Source organism: Barbus barbus (assembly GCF_936440315.1).
Source record: "Barbus barbus genome assembly, chromosome: 29".
Classification (NCBI taxonomy): domain Eukaryota; kingdom Metazoa; phylum Chordata; class Actinopteri; order Cypriniformes; family Cyprinidae; genus Barbus; species Barbus barbus.
Genome location: NC_136757.1, coordinates 9429316 through 9444311, shown reverse-complemented (window position 1 = coordinate 9444311; position 14996 = coordinate 9429316). Strand labels below are relative to the sequence as shown.

At 34.8% G+C, this 14996-nt stretch overlaps 1 protein-coding gene across 1 annotated transcript in view; it reads left to right on the top strand.

The window, feature by feature from the left end:
• The window catches only part of LOC306848926 (membrane-associated guanylate kinase, WW and PDZ domain-containing protein 3-like), a gene marked incomplete at both ends in the record, with an annotated part of 67069 nt that overhangs the window by 26963 nt on the left and 25110 nt on the right, over positions 1 to 14996 (top strand). The window contains 4 exons of the mRNA XM_079383716.1: positions 6347 to 6466; positions 8823 to 8996; positions 13882 to 14065; positions 14821 to 14891. Coding sequence (XP_079239842.1) covers positions 6347 to 6466; positions 8823 to 8996; positions 13882 to 14065; positions 14821 to 14891 — 549 coding nt within the window. The remainder of the gene's footprint in view (positions 1 to 6346; positions 6467 to 8822; positions 8997 to 13881; positions 14066 to 14820; positions 14892 to 14996) is intronic.

Below are 14996 nucleotides of genomic sequence, written 5' to 3'. Positions count from 1 at the left end.
GAGAGACGCACACACACAAACACACAAACAATAACTGCAGGCATGCCTTTGAGCTTGTCTTTGGCTCTTCCAAAACACACATAAGCTTCATTTGTGATACAGCAACACACTTCAAGATCCACACGTGCTGCCCTCACATGGACACCCTCAAACATTCATTATTCAAATAATTACACAGAACACTGAACACACAAAACACACTGTTCTGGTTAGTCTTCCTCTTCATCTCAGCCTGCTGAAGCAGGAAGGGCCCCTGCAGCTAGGTACTTTTAATTCCCCATTTTGTCCTCACCTAAAAATGCTTCAGCTAGTCCTGGAGAACAAAAGCGGATTGTACAAACAGGAATGTTTGCAGATGTTTCAGCTGCTGATGTGTAATAGTTTTAGCCACTGTGCACTTTAATTTTCAGTCATCCATTGTGTTTGAACTTGCAGATAATACTCTATGTTGCAATATCATGCTATATTTGGACAAAATGATAATTGGAGATGTTACTTTACCACTCTTTGATGGTGTATTCAAGATACTGTATCTGATTATCACATTAAGACTGATTTCACAGCGTAATTTGCCAGACTGAGAGATTACATTTGAAAAAGCTGATTCTATTATGATAGTGAACTGAGTTCAGATTATGAATAATCATCACAAGGCAGTCAAAGCTTTGAAGGACAGAGATTTGTTCAGAGGAAAGTGACCATGATGTCTGTTATTGCATGCAGATAACTTATCAAAGTCCTTTAAAGAAGACCGCCCAGTGAGCAGCCGTCTTCCTATTTCCGCAGATTTTTTTCTATTCATTTTTCAAAGTGGTCTGTTTCCTCATTCATATATTGTCTTTTGTGTTGATTAAGTTGCATCACACAATTACTAATACATGTATGAAAATCTGTAGGCTACACATAACTGGCTCTCAGTGCTTTGCTTTGTGATCATGAGTGTTGGATAACATTACTTTAAAATGAGTGTTATATTGTTGTGTTACTCCTATTACGCCTTCCTTTTACTCCTTCAGTGCAGGTCATTTGATAATACAAATTTCATTCTTAGTGATATGGTGAATATATTTTGGTGTAATGGTTATAATAGAGGTGTACTGTTAGTAATAATAGCAGAGCTATTGTAATGCAGTGCTGCCTGGCAGGTGTTGTATAAATTTATAGGAACATTTTCATTTTGTCAGCAGTTTCTTTTCTTATCTTTTCACTCTCTTTGTTACCGTTTTGGCTTTTTTATATGTTTCTTATACTCTGAGACCAGCTCTATCAGCTCTACTGTCACTTCATCACTACTGCTTCATTCAGACGCATGTACCAAATGCTTTGGTATTATACTTGTTATCTAGCAGAATGTCCAAGCTGCTCTTTTCCATAGAATTAAAGTGAGTGATGGCTGTCCCTTGTCCCCATCCACTTTTATTGAATGGAAACATTTTGTTCACTCGAGAAAGAAAGTCATACAGGTTTGGAACGACATGAGTAGATGATAACCGAATTTGCATTTTGGGCTGAATTATTCCTTCACTGTAGTGTAGATCACTCAGCCTAAAGGGGCTTTAGTTTGGCTAAGCAGAGTGGACAGGAAGGCCTGTCGAGACCTCCGGCTGAGAGCTCTAGTTTCATCCGACAGAGATGGAAAATAGCAGAGTAAACAGTCTGGATGCCTCCAGCTTGGTAGTCATACTTTACCTGTCCAATATATGCAGCAGTAATGTTGACGGTAATTGGGGCGACATGAATGCATAAACCATCACGCCTTGATCTAAGGTCAAAAATGAAATAAATAAATCAATGCAAATAGCCAGAGTCAAAGACTGACCTTGAATCTGCTGACAAAAATGAAAAATGTTAAATCCTTGTTTTGATTTTTGATGTTATATTGTGGTCAACATATTTTGTTTGTGCCATCTTATAGCCACTGCACTGTGTGAGTGGCCAAAAATCAAAGGCAATATTAAATACATATTTTACAGAGAAGGCAGTCCCAGAATGTCCAAAATGGGGGACAATTAAAAAATAAGACAGTGTCTATTTACACTAAGTGCAAATTGTCAACCGAAGGCTATTTTCATTAACTCTGCCCTCCTTGCTCAGATAATTTGCCCTTAATGCAAACAGCATATGATTTCTATTTACATTTTGTATGAATATCATCTATCAGTGCTATTTGTATCTGTTTACATATGGTGCACATGGTATCCAGCACTATTTACAGTCATTGCCCTAGTGAAAAATAAATATGCTTAAATGCATTTGAAATCCATTTATTTCATGCTAACTATACTACAATTACGTTTTCATATTTATGTACTTATAAAATGCCCTGCAATTGTACTTTTAGTATACTAAACCGGTATACTTAAAGTCTGCTAAATTGGAACAACTAATTTTGTACTTAATGCATTTTAATTGTGCGGAAGTAGTGCTGAAGTCCAATTAAAAATATACTTTGTAAATTTGATTGTGCTAAAGAGGAATTTTGGAAATATGCAGTACTTTAGGTACACTTTAATAATATCGGATCATACAATCCTCATCAATTAAAACATTAAAACACATTTTAGACATAATAATAAAAAATGTATAATGTGCACAAGTAAAGTTTAATTATAATTTTTATAAGTCTCGAGTTATCTGTCAGTAAATATGTTAATAGATTTCAACTATACTTAGTATGAAATAAATGTATTTTAATTATATTACTTTTTTACTAGGGTGTAAATAGCATATAGCTTCTTTTGAATAGCCGCTGCCTAAATATAATTCATTCAATACCAAAAAGTATTAAAACATTATCTAATTAAATATAAACTATGTTGCTCAATAGTTGTGTGTGATATACATTTTTGTGTTAAGTAGAATCACACTCTGTTAGCTTGGCAACATGCTGACATCTCAACTGAGTTGCTACCTATAGAGTAAATTGGTCACTTTTGAGGTTCTATGTAAGTTAGGATGTTGCCAAAAAGTGTATTCACATTTAGGCAAAATTTCACAGGCAAAAAGTCCATTGTTCATTATCACACAGCTCTTTCTTTTGGTCAGTGTGGCAAATTTGTGTGACCAACTTGAACCCATTGTGAAATCTGCTTTTGGATGTCTTTCATAGAAATTCCCATTTGCATGGATTCCCATTGAAATTACTGCATTATAGCGCATGAAAATTCTCTTAACAACAGAAAACGTGATAGTTGCTTACAGCAAGGCAGCTCACTAAGAGCACAAGTGTGTGTCAAGTCAAATGACTGCAATATAATGACTGTATTAGACCGTGTATGACTGTATCAGGCATTATTACTTAAGGTCTGTCTCATATATCTGTAGGCAGGAGGACAGTGTGCAAATATGTTGTGGTAATGCATTCAAAATACAGTCTATATAGTGGAATACTTAAATCCGCAGTAAGCATCTTAATTTCATGTTTATATTTAATTTGATATATATTTTTTTATTTAGAATTTAATTCATTTTCTGATTGTATTTTCTGGCTTGGTTGGAGTGTGTAATGCTCTTTATCCCATCATTCCTCATTTAAAGTTTATAAAGAGGTCAGCAGTATGCATACAAGCAGGTTTTAATATAAATTTTTAGCGGAGTAAATTTATTCTCACTATATGTCCATCTGATTCAGACCATAACATATTATATAGTTTGTTTTTAGGATGTATTTTCAGATATTAAAGTCATTTTGTATTGATTCCAAATGAGGGCACATTAGAATAAAACAAATTCGTTCAATTAAACCAAAGGCACTGAACAATAGTCATCGACTGGGCCAGCGGGCTGAGAGAGAGTTCACATGGCCCACTGCTAAAGAGGAGCGCAGGACATAAAGGATTAAACCGCTTAAAGGAATTAAGAAACGGTCGGCCGTTTATCAATTATTCATGCAATAGAATCAAATTAAATGGCTTTTATAATGGGTAAGTACAGAGGGAGTCTCTTTAGAGAATAGATGCTGCACAGATTACTCTGCTTTTGTATGACGTTCAATGAACTTTACAAATCAGCTGGTTTGATTGCATTTTGAAAAGTATAAATTACTTTAAAACTCTTTTATATATCAATGCTGTTAAACCAATGCGTGAAGGATTGATTGAAGTTGCATCATTTTCCCTTTTGCATCATGTGTTTGTCGTTAGTTTGCTTTGTGTATGTGCCTTGAGGATAGTTTGTGGTTCTCCACCACAGTGGAAACAAGCTGTATCAGTACTGCTGAATAGCCCTGAACTAATATAGAAGGAAGACTTCTGCTGAGTGTGAACTGAAGTGTCACTCTTGCTCTTGTCTAGCGATCTGTCAAATGAAGGACTTTGGGTTTGCTGAGGTCACCGTGAGGTTATTTATAGAAGGTCACCATTGTGACACAATGGGTCAGAAACCTGACAATCAATTAACGAGCTTATTATTAATTCATGGAGGGAGAGAGCCATAATGCGTTCTCGATGTCTCTGATGTGTGCTTCAATCACTTAGCTGGAGCTCTGAGAGAATTATTCACACTGAGCTTGTCTGGTGTCTGTGAGGTAGTATCACTGAAATCCTCTCCAGCCTTTGGGAATTTGGTGATATTTGTAGACTTGTAAAAGAGTGGAAGATCTATTGAAGTATATTTTAGCATATTTGTATTAGTAGCAAGCTGTTGTTTACCTTCCAAGTCTATTTCAGTGACCAGAAACAGTTTTTATGCCTCTGACTATGTTATTACTACTGTATATTTATATATACAAATTTGCAGCAAATATTCAGTAATCGCAATCTACATGCCAACTCCAAAGAGCCTGTTGGATAATATTTACAATATAGCTTAACTATATTTTCACCAGCAGTACCCTTTTTTTTTTTTTTATATATAAATTTGCACTTCTTTATAAGTATCTGGACTTTTCCTTTCAGCATTTTTATTTATTATGGTAAAGTGCAAATGCAATTGTGCTAACAGCACTACTGGGAAAAATAAGGCCACAATATTTAATTTAATTTAATTTAATTTAATTTAATTTAATTTAATTTAATTTAATTTAATTTAATTTAATTTAATTTAATTTAATTTAATTTAATTTAATTTAATTTTATTTTATTTTATTTTATTTTATTTTATTTTATTTTATTTTATTTTATTTTATTTATTTTTTTTCAGATACAGGCTTCTAAAATAATAATAATAATAATAATAATACACACAAAAAAAAAACTAACAAACAAAGTAACTGTTTAATAGCAAATAAATTACTTCCATTTCTTGTGGAAATTTAAATCAAACTTATTAGTTTACTGTGAAGACAGAGCATTTTTTTCCTCATAATATTTGCATACTGAATTGCATTTGCTTTTCTTTTTGGCATATATTTGTATACTGAACTGTGTTTGATCGTTTCTTTCTCACATCTATTAACCATCTATCCATCTCGTTACGTGTCCACTGGCATGGAAGAAACCCACTCAATACTGTCCAAACCACCAGCAGCCTGCCACTGCAAAACACACAGCAGTGTGCTTGTCTCCACAATGATCTATGATAACGTCAATAAAGTCATTGTGCATATTACTGATTATTAAACGAAAACTCAGTTGTGCATACATCACGACTCACAGTTTGCATAACACGTGATTTATAGAGACCTTTCCAGAATTCACAGCAGTATCCTGGCCCAGAATCCTCTCATTGCGTGTGCATTAGGCATTGCTTAATTTTGTACACACACATATGCTCCCACACACACCCTTGAGGCCAGCCTTAAATTAGACAGACGATGCATTTCGCTCTCCTCGCTCCGAGTGTCCTCTTGTCTCGCTGTGATTGACGTGTGGTGGGTGTGGCGGTAAGTAACTCGGTCTAATCATTCCAGCAGGCCCCTGGCTGTGTGAGCTGCGGTGAATATATCAATACACACAAACAAACACACTGCAGAGTGCAGAACCTCCGAGCGAAGCGCTGGGACTAATGTTCATGTTGTGATGTACTGGGTGATTTTGCTTATCAGACTCTTAATTAGAGATATTGAGGCAGAAAGGAGGTAGGATCTGTGTGTGTGGTAGAAGAGCGATTAAGAATTCGTGATTGATGTTGTGTCAGTGTGGAGCCGTTCAAAGCCTACGGAAAGAGGGAGGGTTGTGTCAGATTTTCGAGGCTGGATCGCTGTAATTGGTCTGGGCTGTTCATAGCCCTGTTAACTTGTCAGTCAAGGCTGGATGGAGAGGGGATAAGATGCCATCTTAATCTGAGAGCGCACACACACACATGTTGAGCTGAAGGCTGCAGTGCGGGTCAGTGATCTATCAATAGTTCTGTAAGTTATTTGAGCTTGCTGTATTTAACGCATCCCTTACTTTGATACCACCCTCAGGTACTACAAGACAGCCACGAGACGGCGAGATCTCAGGAGTCGACTATAACTTTGTCTCAGTTGAGGAGTTCTTCTCACTGGAGGAGTCGGGGGCGCTGTTGGAGAGCGGGAAGTTCAAAGGTCAGCCCATATTTATGACCCCATATAACTGAATAATTGATGAATATAAAGAGGAGGAAATTAAGTATTTCTTTGTTTGTATGTTCTTTTGATGCTTTTAAGGTCATGCATTACATCTATGGTTCTTTTTATCCAGTGTTGATCTATTGATTCACAGCTGTTAGAGCTCCGTTTACACACATCAACATGCATCAACACAACTGTTGTGTTGGCAATACTTGTCTATCCAACAGCTCAAAGTTAAAAATCATCATTTTATTTAGATTCTCACACCAAGCCTTTATGACTTTTGAAGAGCCTGTTATGGTCATTTTTTTTTTCTTTTTGGAGCTTGACAGTTCTCATCATAGACTTGTTGTTGTTAATAGAAAATTGTTGTCCAGGAATTTCTAATAAATACCGTATTTTGGGTTATATAAGAGACCACTAGTGAAAATGCTTCTATTTTGCATTTTTCCCGTAATTTAATATTAATAAATACATAGGGCCAGATTTACTAAAGACTAACTTTGACGTGTGCAAATGTTAGTAAATCACGTTGCGTGTCTCATTTTAATACTCTCCTCCCATACATTTTGCGTCTGAAAGGGAAACTCTGACAAATACATATTCAATAAGGTCAGGAACAAAAATAACTGTGTCCACACCTTTTTAGCGCTATTTCTTCACTGCGCATCTTTAGTTAATTCTAACAGTACGCAAGCTGTTAGTAAATCTGGCCCTTAAAGTTTTCTATTCTATTCTATTCTATTCTATTCTATTCTATTCTATTCTATTCTATTCTATTCTATTCTATTCATATCACACATGAGAAAGTCAAACCGATCACAGACTAAGTTGGCTATAGCAAGTCCACTGTAAAAAAGCAGTGTAATTTTAACTGTAAAAATATTGTAAGAATGCTATGGAAAAGTGCTACAAGTTGTTCTGTATGTTTACATTTCTATTGTATTTTCTACAGAATTATTCTGGAAACCACAGTTGCCAGGATTTTTTTGTAAAAACAACATAATTTTTTGGTCCCACTTTATATTAAGTGGCCTTAACATCTATGTACTTACATAAAAAATAAGCACAATGTACTTACTGCGTTCATATTTTATTGCAAAACACTTTTGCTGCTATTGAGGTGGGATACAGGTAAGGTTAGGGACAGGTTTGGGGGTATGGGTGGGTTTAAGGATGGGTTAAGGTGTAAGGTATAGGTCAACAGTGTAATTATAAATGTAATTACAGAAATTAATTACAGATGTAATTACATGCAGGTATTTTTCAAATATAAGTACGCTGTAAAAACATGTATGTACACAATAAGTGCATTGTATCAAATTATTAATTTAAATGTAAGTACATAGTCGTTAAGGCCACTTAATATAAAGTGGGACCTAATTTTCTTTTACAGTGTATTATTTCACTTTAGTTTATTTCATTTTGTCTCATCAGATGTAGCCTTCAAGTAACTGATCTTTTTTTATTGTAAATTGGAGAAATGCTATCAGGTTTCCACTTTGAGCTACACAGAGTCAGTTTATACTAAACAGAAAAGCTAATTGTCCATTACACAGGTAATATACCCTCTAAAATAGTCATTTCAGTACAAATGTATCGCATTTCAATGTTCAGTGTGGGATTGGAAGCTCATTCGTCTTTCAGCATCATCACTGTGGGCTCTGTGGCACATGTGCCTTTAGCATGTGAGTTATGGCTCTCAGGGGCAGGATCACCTACCTCGCCTGATTAAACGAATAAAATGTATTAGCATAAAAAATGCTGCTGCATTTACAAAATGCCATAAACGCCATTCTCACCTTGCCGACACGGCAAGATATGATTTACTTACCACTGCAAAGGCAAGTTACTCAATCAATAACAGATGGAGATCAGGGTTCAAATCTGTTGAAATGTCTCAAGATATAATTTCACTCCTGTTGTATAGTATTCCATCCTTGAAGTGGTTTTTATGCTTTTAGAGAATAATGACAATATAGAAGATTATCATGTGTTATTAAGGTGACTTTGATTGCAAGATTTTGTTGTTCCTCTTGTCTATTCATATTAAAATAAAGCTATTGATTCACTCTGCAATAAATAATACCGTATATCCATGGCTTTAATCTGAACATAAATCCCTATACATAAATCCTATGTAAATTGTTATGTTAAAAATAATAACAATACATATGAGATAAAATGTGACACATTTCTTGGACAATGAGGTCAGGGTGGTTCAATGTTTTGTATAGGATATTATAAACCATAAAATAAGAGCCTAAAGAAAGTCTTCTTATAATAACTGCTGAGCAATAATTGTCCCTGGAAGTCCTAAATTACACGCTTTTTATATTTGCTGGATTAGGGAACTACTATGGAACTCCTCGTCCAGTTCACATCAATCCTGATAGTCCTCCCATCACCTACCAGGAGCACCGCAACCTGCTGAGAAACTTCCGCACACGTAGCAAGTCTCTCAGCAACCTAGAGAAAGCAGGCGAGGAGGGAGACAACAGCGAGGAGGACTCAGGTCTATCAGGTAGGAGGAAAACCCATCGCTCACAGCGTACACCTTGTGTTTATTAAATGTTTTTGGTAAATTTATTGCAATATTCTCATAAACAATCCCTCAATACATTGGATAAAAATGGCTTTATGGAATATACAAATGATTATGTAATTCTGAAACGTCTTTATATTCATATTGTAATTTAGTAGGTTTGTGCATATGAAATAGATTTATAAAAAATAGTTATAAATGTAATTTATATCTGTATTATGTAAAATTATATAAACACAATACTACAATTATGTAGTATACATTTAAAATGCATAACTTTATATTTTTTAATTATATGCAATTTGATAAATAAATACATTCTGTCCATTAAATTTATTTAAATTTAAATGTATTAGTTTGTTTTTAATTTATTTATTTTACAGTAATCAAACCACATTGTCCCCCTGTTTTTCCATTGTATTCTGGTAATGTTGGATTGAGTTTAAAATAGCTGCAATTTGTGATACAAGATAAGATATATAGCCTAAGTCTTATACTTTTATAAACTGAATCCTCTAATTTATGGACAATATGGGTCATACAAACACAAAATAGATAAATACTTTACATGATTTCTTTCGAAATTCTATCGTTTTTTTTTATTAAATCAAAATAATTTCATTTGAAACTTCAGATCAATCTAATATATAGATGCCTAAAACCAACTGAGGGTGGCTATAATTATTCTTTGTCATTTCCTTGTTTTTTATGCCGAAATTGACAGCAGAACAGTTACTAGGCAAATAATACTTGTAGCTTTTTCAATCGTTGTTTTCTCACTCTGATGTGAGCGCTAACATATTCTCTTTCTTCTTGAGAAGCCTGCAAAACTGTGTTCCATGTGTTATATTTCAGGTTTTCTTGTCCTTTATTATTATTCCACCTTTCCCTGACATTTGGATCTGAGAAGAACATGTGGGCACAAAACACAGAGGCTTGTCAGTACACAGAATTATCTTGTAATGAAACCACAGATTTTTGATATTTGATTTTCTTTTTCAAAGAAATGATTACAGTACATATGATTTGTATTGAAGACAGATGTTTTATAATCAATGTTGCTTGCAGAGCAAATAAAAGGTCAGTGTGGCATCAATCTCAGCCTCTGTTCTCTCTGAAGTCTGGAGAAATAGCCCTGGCATTGGTTCTTTTGCAATATAATGAGCCTCAAAGCATTCCTCTAACTGCTCACTTCATGAAGACCTTTGAGCGGGTCCTTGAACAGCTCAGATCCCAGTCACAGACCATCTGGGCTTTACTGCAGTCTGCCCACCAGCCACACCGCTGACAGGATGCTGTTCTGCCCTATATACTCCACAGGGCATGATGCTCCCACCTTGATAAAGATGGCACCACTGCCAGGATTATATCTGTCTGGTTAGGTTTCATTTTTACTTTTGCAGTATCTTAAACGTCATTCTGCTTGAATCACAAGTCATCGAATATTCCTTGATATGTTCAGCTAAAAGAGTTCATAAGAAATCAAAAACCAGCCATTTAGCATCATTTCATTAGTACTGATATATTGATATATTGCCAAGGCTGATATATTGGCTGATGTTTGCCTGACGATTTTTTCTGTGTGGCCAATGTGTTGGAAGCAGGACTTTTATTTTGACGGCTTTAAAGCCTTGATTTCAAACTATGCTGCATTATATCTAGTTGGCAGCTATGCCATATTTATATCATATTCACTGTGTTCTGTATGTAAAATTAGTGCTACCTTGTCTTTATTTGAAAGAAAAAATTATTCCCAGTCCTGACACACTTTTGGTTGGTTATAGTGTTTACAAAAACATACTATAATAGGATTACAGAATCAAGAAGTACATACATACAGCTGAAGTATAAATCTGTTTATTTTACAGATTTATTTTTTTGATCAAGTTCTTTTTTTTGTCATGTAATTAATTTTTGAATAATTTTAATTAAATTCAATTAAAATGTAACTTTAAGTGTAATATTTTTAATTACATATTTTTAAATGAATAAAATATTATGTAAAATAAATATAAATTTCATTTCAGCAATTTTTATGAGGTTGTTTTTTAATATCTTTATATTAAATAGTGTGATATCACTATATCTTTATATCTGCCATGGCCACCCTGCTCTCTAAGATATTGGCATCAGTAATCAAAAATCAATATTGTTTGACCACTATATTTCAGTCCAGTCGTAACAGTTCAGTTAACAGGTGCCACATTTCAGCGCTGATTATTTAGTTAAATCAGTGTTTTGTTATGCAGTGCTGCTGTTGCAAAGAGACTTGTGCACTGCTGAGAGTAAATTTAGGAGTGTGATGAGTGAATGTTTAGATATAACTTAACATAATTTACATTGAGAGTTAAATTTAACATTTCAGTGTTAGTTCAAACAGTAGAGCATGGCGGCAGCAATGCTATGGTCATGGGTTCCAGTCCCAGTACTAAAGTATTGATAAATACACGTTAAATGCAAAGTCGCTTTGGTTAAAAACGTCTAGCAAATGCATGAATGTAAATGTTTATTTACACTAACATTTACATTTTGCTTTAAAATTGCATATTGCAACCATAAAAATGTTTTTTCTGCACATGAATGAACTATATTGAATATACCATAAAATATGGCCATATCCATCATGATTACTAAAATAGCATCTGTATGCCAGAGTTCATGATATAATCGGCCTCCTTGTAAATATCAGTGCTGTTAAAGCAGTGTGTGTATATGACACTCCAGCTAAGGGTGTATGTGTTTGTTTACAGTTGGGCTTATGATTCTAGTGGGAATATGCTAATTACCTCAGTACAGAGTGCAGGTTGCAGATGTTCAGGTCCCAGCTGGAGATCTTTCACATCCACTTTTTGTTGTATACAAGCACATATGGTATTTCAAGTGATATAAGAGGATGTCTTTATATTAATGAATAGTTGCTGAGTGTGAGACAGGCTCGGTTTAGGAGCCGAACAGCTTCCTCCATAGATAATTGAACAGACATTTCCATATACGGACAGTAGATTTTTAGTTGCAGTGAGTTACACTTTACAGAGGCACAAAACAATTGAAAAAGCTATGGCTTACCCTTGAGAAAAAGAACACTAAGTACACTTTAACATGCTTTTAAAAGAAGTACTTGTTATGGAAATAATATACTATTATATAAGAACATTCATGCAAAATGAATGTTATATTTTCAGACACTTGTTTGCATGTTATTTGCAATTAAAATGAATGCATTATAGTTTAAATGTATGATAACTGCAATTAAACTTAATAACCTAAAAGGGCTTTTTGACACTGAAGTAGGACTTCATATCTAAATAAGAGATTTCATAATTCTAGAAATATGATTTAAGTGTGCTGCTGTGTGATTTATGGCAATGAAATATACTTAAATGTAATTTCTGTAGAAACGTTTATGTCATGTATTTGTAATGACGAAACTACAATTTAGTATATTTAAATTTAAATGTAATATTAACACACTACAGTTTTAATTATAGTCAAGTATGTTACAAATGCTTTTGTAAGTTAGTCAACACATGAAAATAAGTGTACTTTAAAGCATGCTGAAAGATTATTAAAACACAATGATTTAATTACATAGTGTGTGCTATACCAAGTTTAATTATCCAATAACCCAAAACTATGTTTGGTTTCGTTTCCCAGCTAAATGAAACCTGCAATATCACGACTTATGATAAGAAGCAACAAAAACGTTAGTCATCTAGCCTTAGAGACTGTCAGAAGACATTTCAGAGTTTAGACTACAAGCCGACAAAACTGTCCAGTCAACGCTTTCATAACTTCACTTGGGTTTTGTTTGTCTGTGCACTTTTGTCTGGCCCTGGTGTCTTCACCCCATGGGCAGTGGCACAGATGACAGAGGCATCGATCAAAGCATGACATTGAAGCCAATCAACAGAGGAGGTTTACATACCGATCTGTCTCTATGGACTGCTGTCTCTCAGATGCTGACCCGGCTTACAGTACATTTCAGAGCTGACACTGAAGCCATTTCCTTTAGAAAACTTGGTTTTGCCTCATACACAAAACCAGAACATACACAAACAAACGCCATGTACTGCAAAGTTTTGGGAGTGACTAACACATTTCATTATCTCCTACTTTATCATTCTGTGTGTGTACGGAATACAAAAGTCACTTCTGAGCCTGTGATGACTGATATATTGATGAACACAGCTATGTTTTCACATCTTGTGGCTGTAGAAACATGTATGGTGACAGTTTAACGCATTTTGAGGTATCATTGACAAATAGCAGTGCCCAGAAATTTTAACTTTTCAAGAACAGTTTTAATTTAATAACCATTAACATAGAAGTAACAGCATATTTTCCTTACCTTAATCAAGTAATTCATAAACATCTGCAAAGTTTTTGAGGATTTGTAACAAATGACTAATAATAATGATTATTATTATAATCATAGTGATCATAATGATTTTTATACTGTAAAAAAACATATATTCTATTCCCTGACCTTACCCTAAACCCCATTTTAAAAAAAAGTCCCCACAAGGTCAACAATTTCAGGTTCTACTGCCCTTGTGGTCCCCACAATGTGGGATTTACCTGGACCACACACAAACTTGGTGCTAAAATGAAAATGTAAATGGCAAACTATAAATAAAAACCTATAAAATGGTAATACACAATGACAGTTTAATTTAGCTGTTTTTCTTGCTTTTATGTGTCTAATAGAAAAAAATGAACCCATTTAGAATTGAATAGAAAAGAGAATGACTTGGAGTAATAATTCAATGAATGTTGAAATCGAGGCTTTCATCCAGAATAGTGTTTGTGTTTCAGTAAGCCGTTTCATTTCACAAGTCTTGTTTTCTCTTCATTGGCATTTTAGGTGGTTCGGCCGGGGCGAGCAGTGTCCCCGCCCCCACATCATCCCCCAGCCAATCACGAGATTCAAGCGGAGGAGACGGCAGTGCCTTGGAGAATGGGCTCGGACCCCGTAGAGGAGCACGGGTGACAGGGTCGGAAAACTGGGAGATGATGTACAGCGACTCAGGGAATGCCTATTACAAAGAGTAGGAAGATTAATGATGTCTATATGAATGATTTATACTGGGTTAGTCCATAGACCACAAGTTTTAGAGCACTAAAAACACAGCTGATTTAGCTTCAGAACCCAAGATTTTACGCTGGATATCAAGAGAGGGTTCATTCAAAAAGGCAAAGGATGAAATATTTTGAAGAATGTTTGTATTAGTTTATCCATTAGTTATCCATGCCATGAAAGTAAATGGGGTCCAAACCTGTTTTGCCTTCAAGTGGCACCCAACATACCACAATTGCTTAAATTTGAATCTGTTCATTTTAATGCAGCCCGGGTTGTATTTTATTGACCTTGCATAGTTTTGATCTTGGTTTTTGAGGATGAGGCAATGTCACTCAACCTGTACTGGTTGACATCTATATAATTTGGCTTCAACTAAGAGACAGATGAGTTGGCGGCACATATGGTAGAGTCTGATTTGACACGCTATCTTTAAGAGATATGGAAATATTTTCTCCTCACATTTAAAAGTAGACACTTTTGCGATCCTATAGTACTTTTGCTATCCCAACTATTGTATGGTTAACTGCATTTTATTATTCAGCAGGTTTTCCATCAGAACAATGTAATGTATATAATTAGAGCCTTCCATAAAAATGTATTAGCAACACAATTATTTAAGTATGTACTTGTGTAAAACTCTGCCTACAGTTATTTATAGTGGTGCATTACATGACTTTCTTATGTGACAACACCGACATCTTGTGTTATGTGCTTGTCCTGCAGCCATCATCTAAAGCCATCCTCTTGGCTTAATCGCCGAGCTCACAGCAGAGACAATATCTGTATGACTGAATGTAAGACTCTATTCTATTCTATTCTATTCTATTCTATTCTATTCTATTCTATTCTATTCTATTCTATTCTATTGTGATGTTGCCTTTTGCCTTGTTCCCATTCAG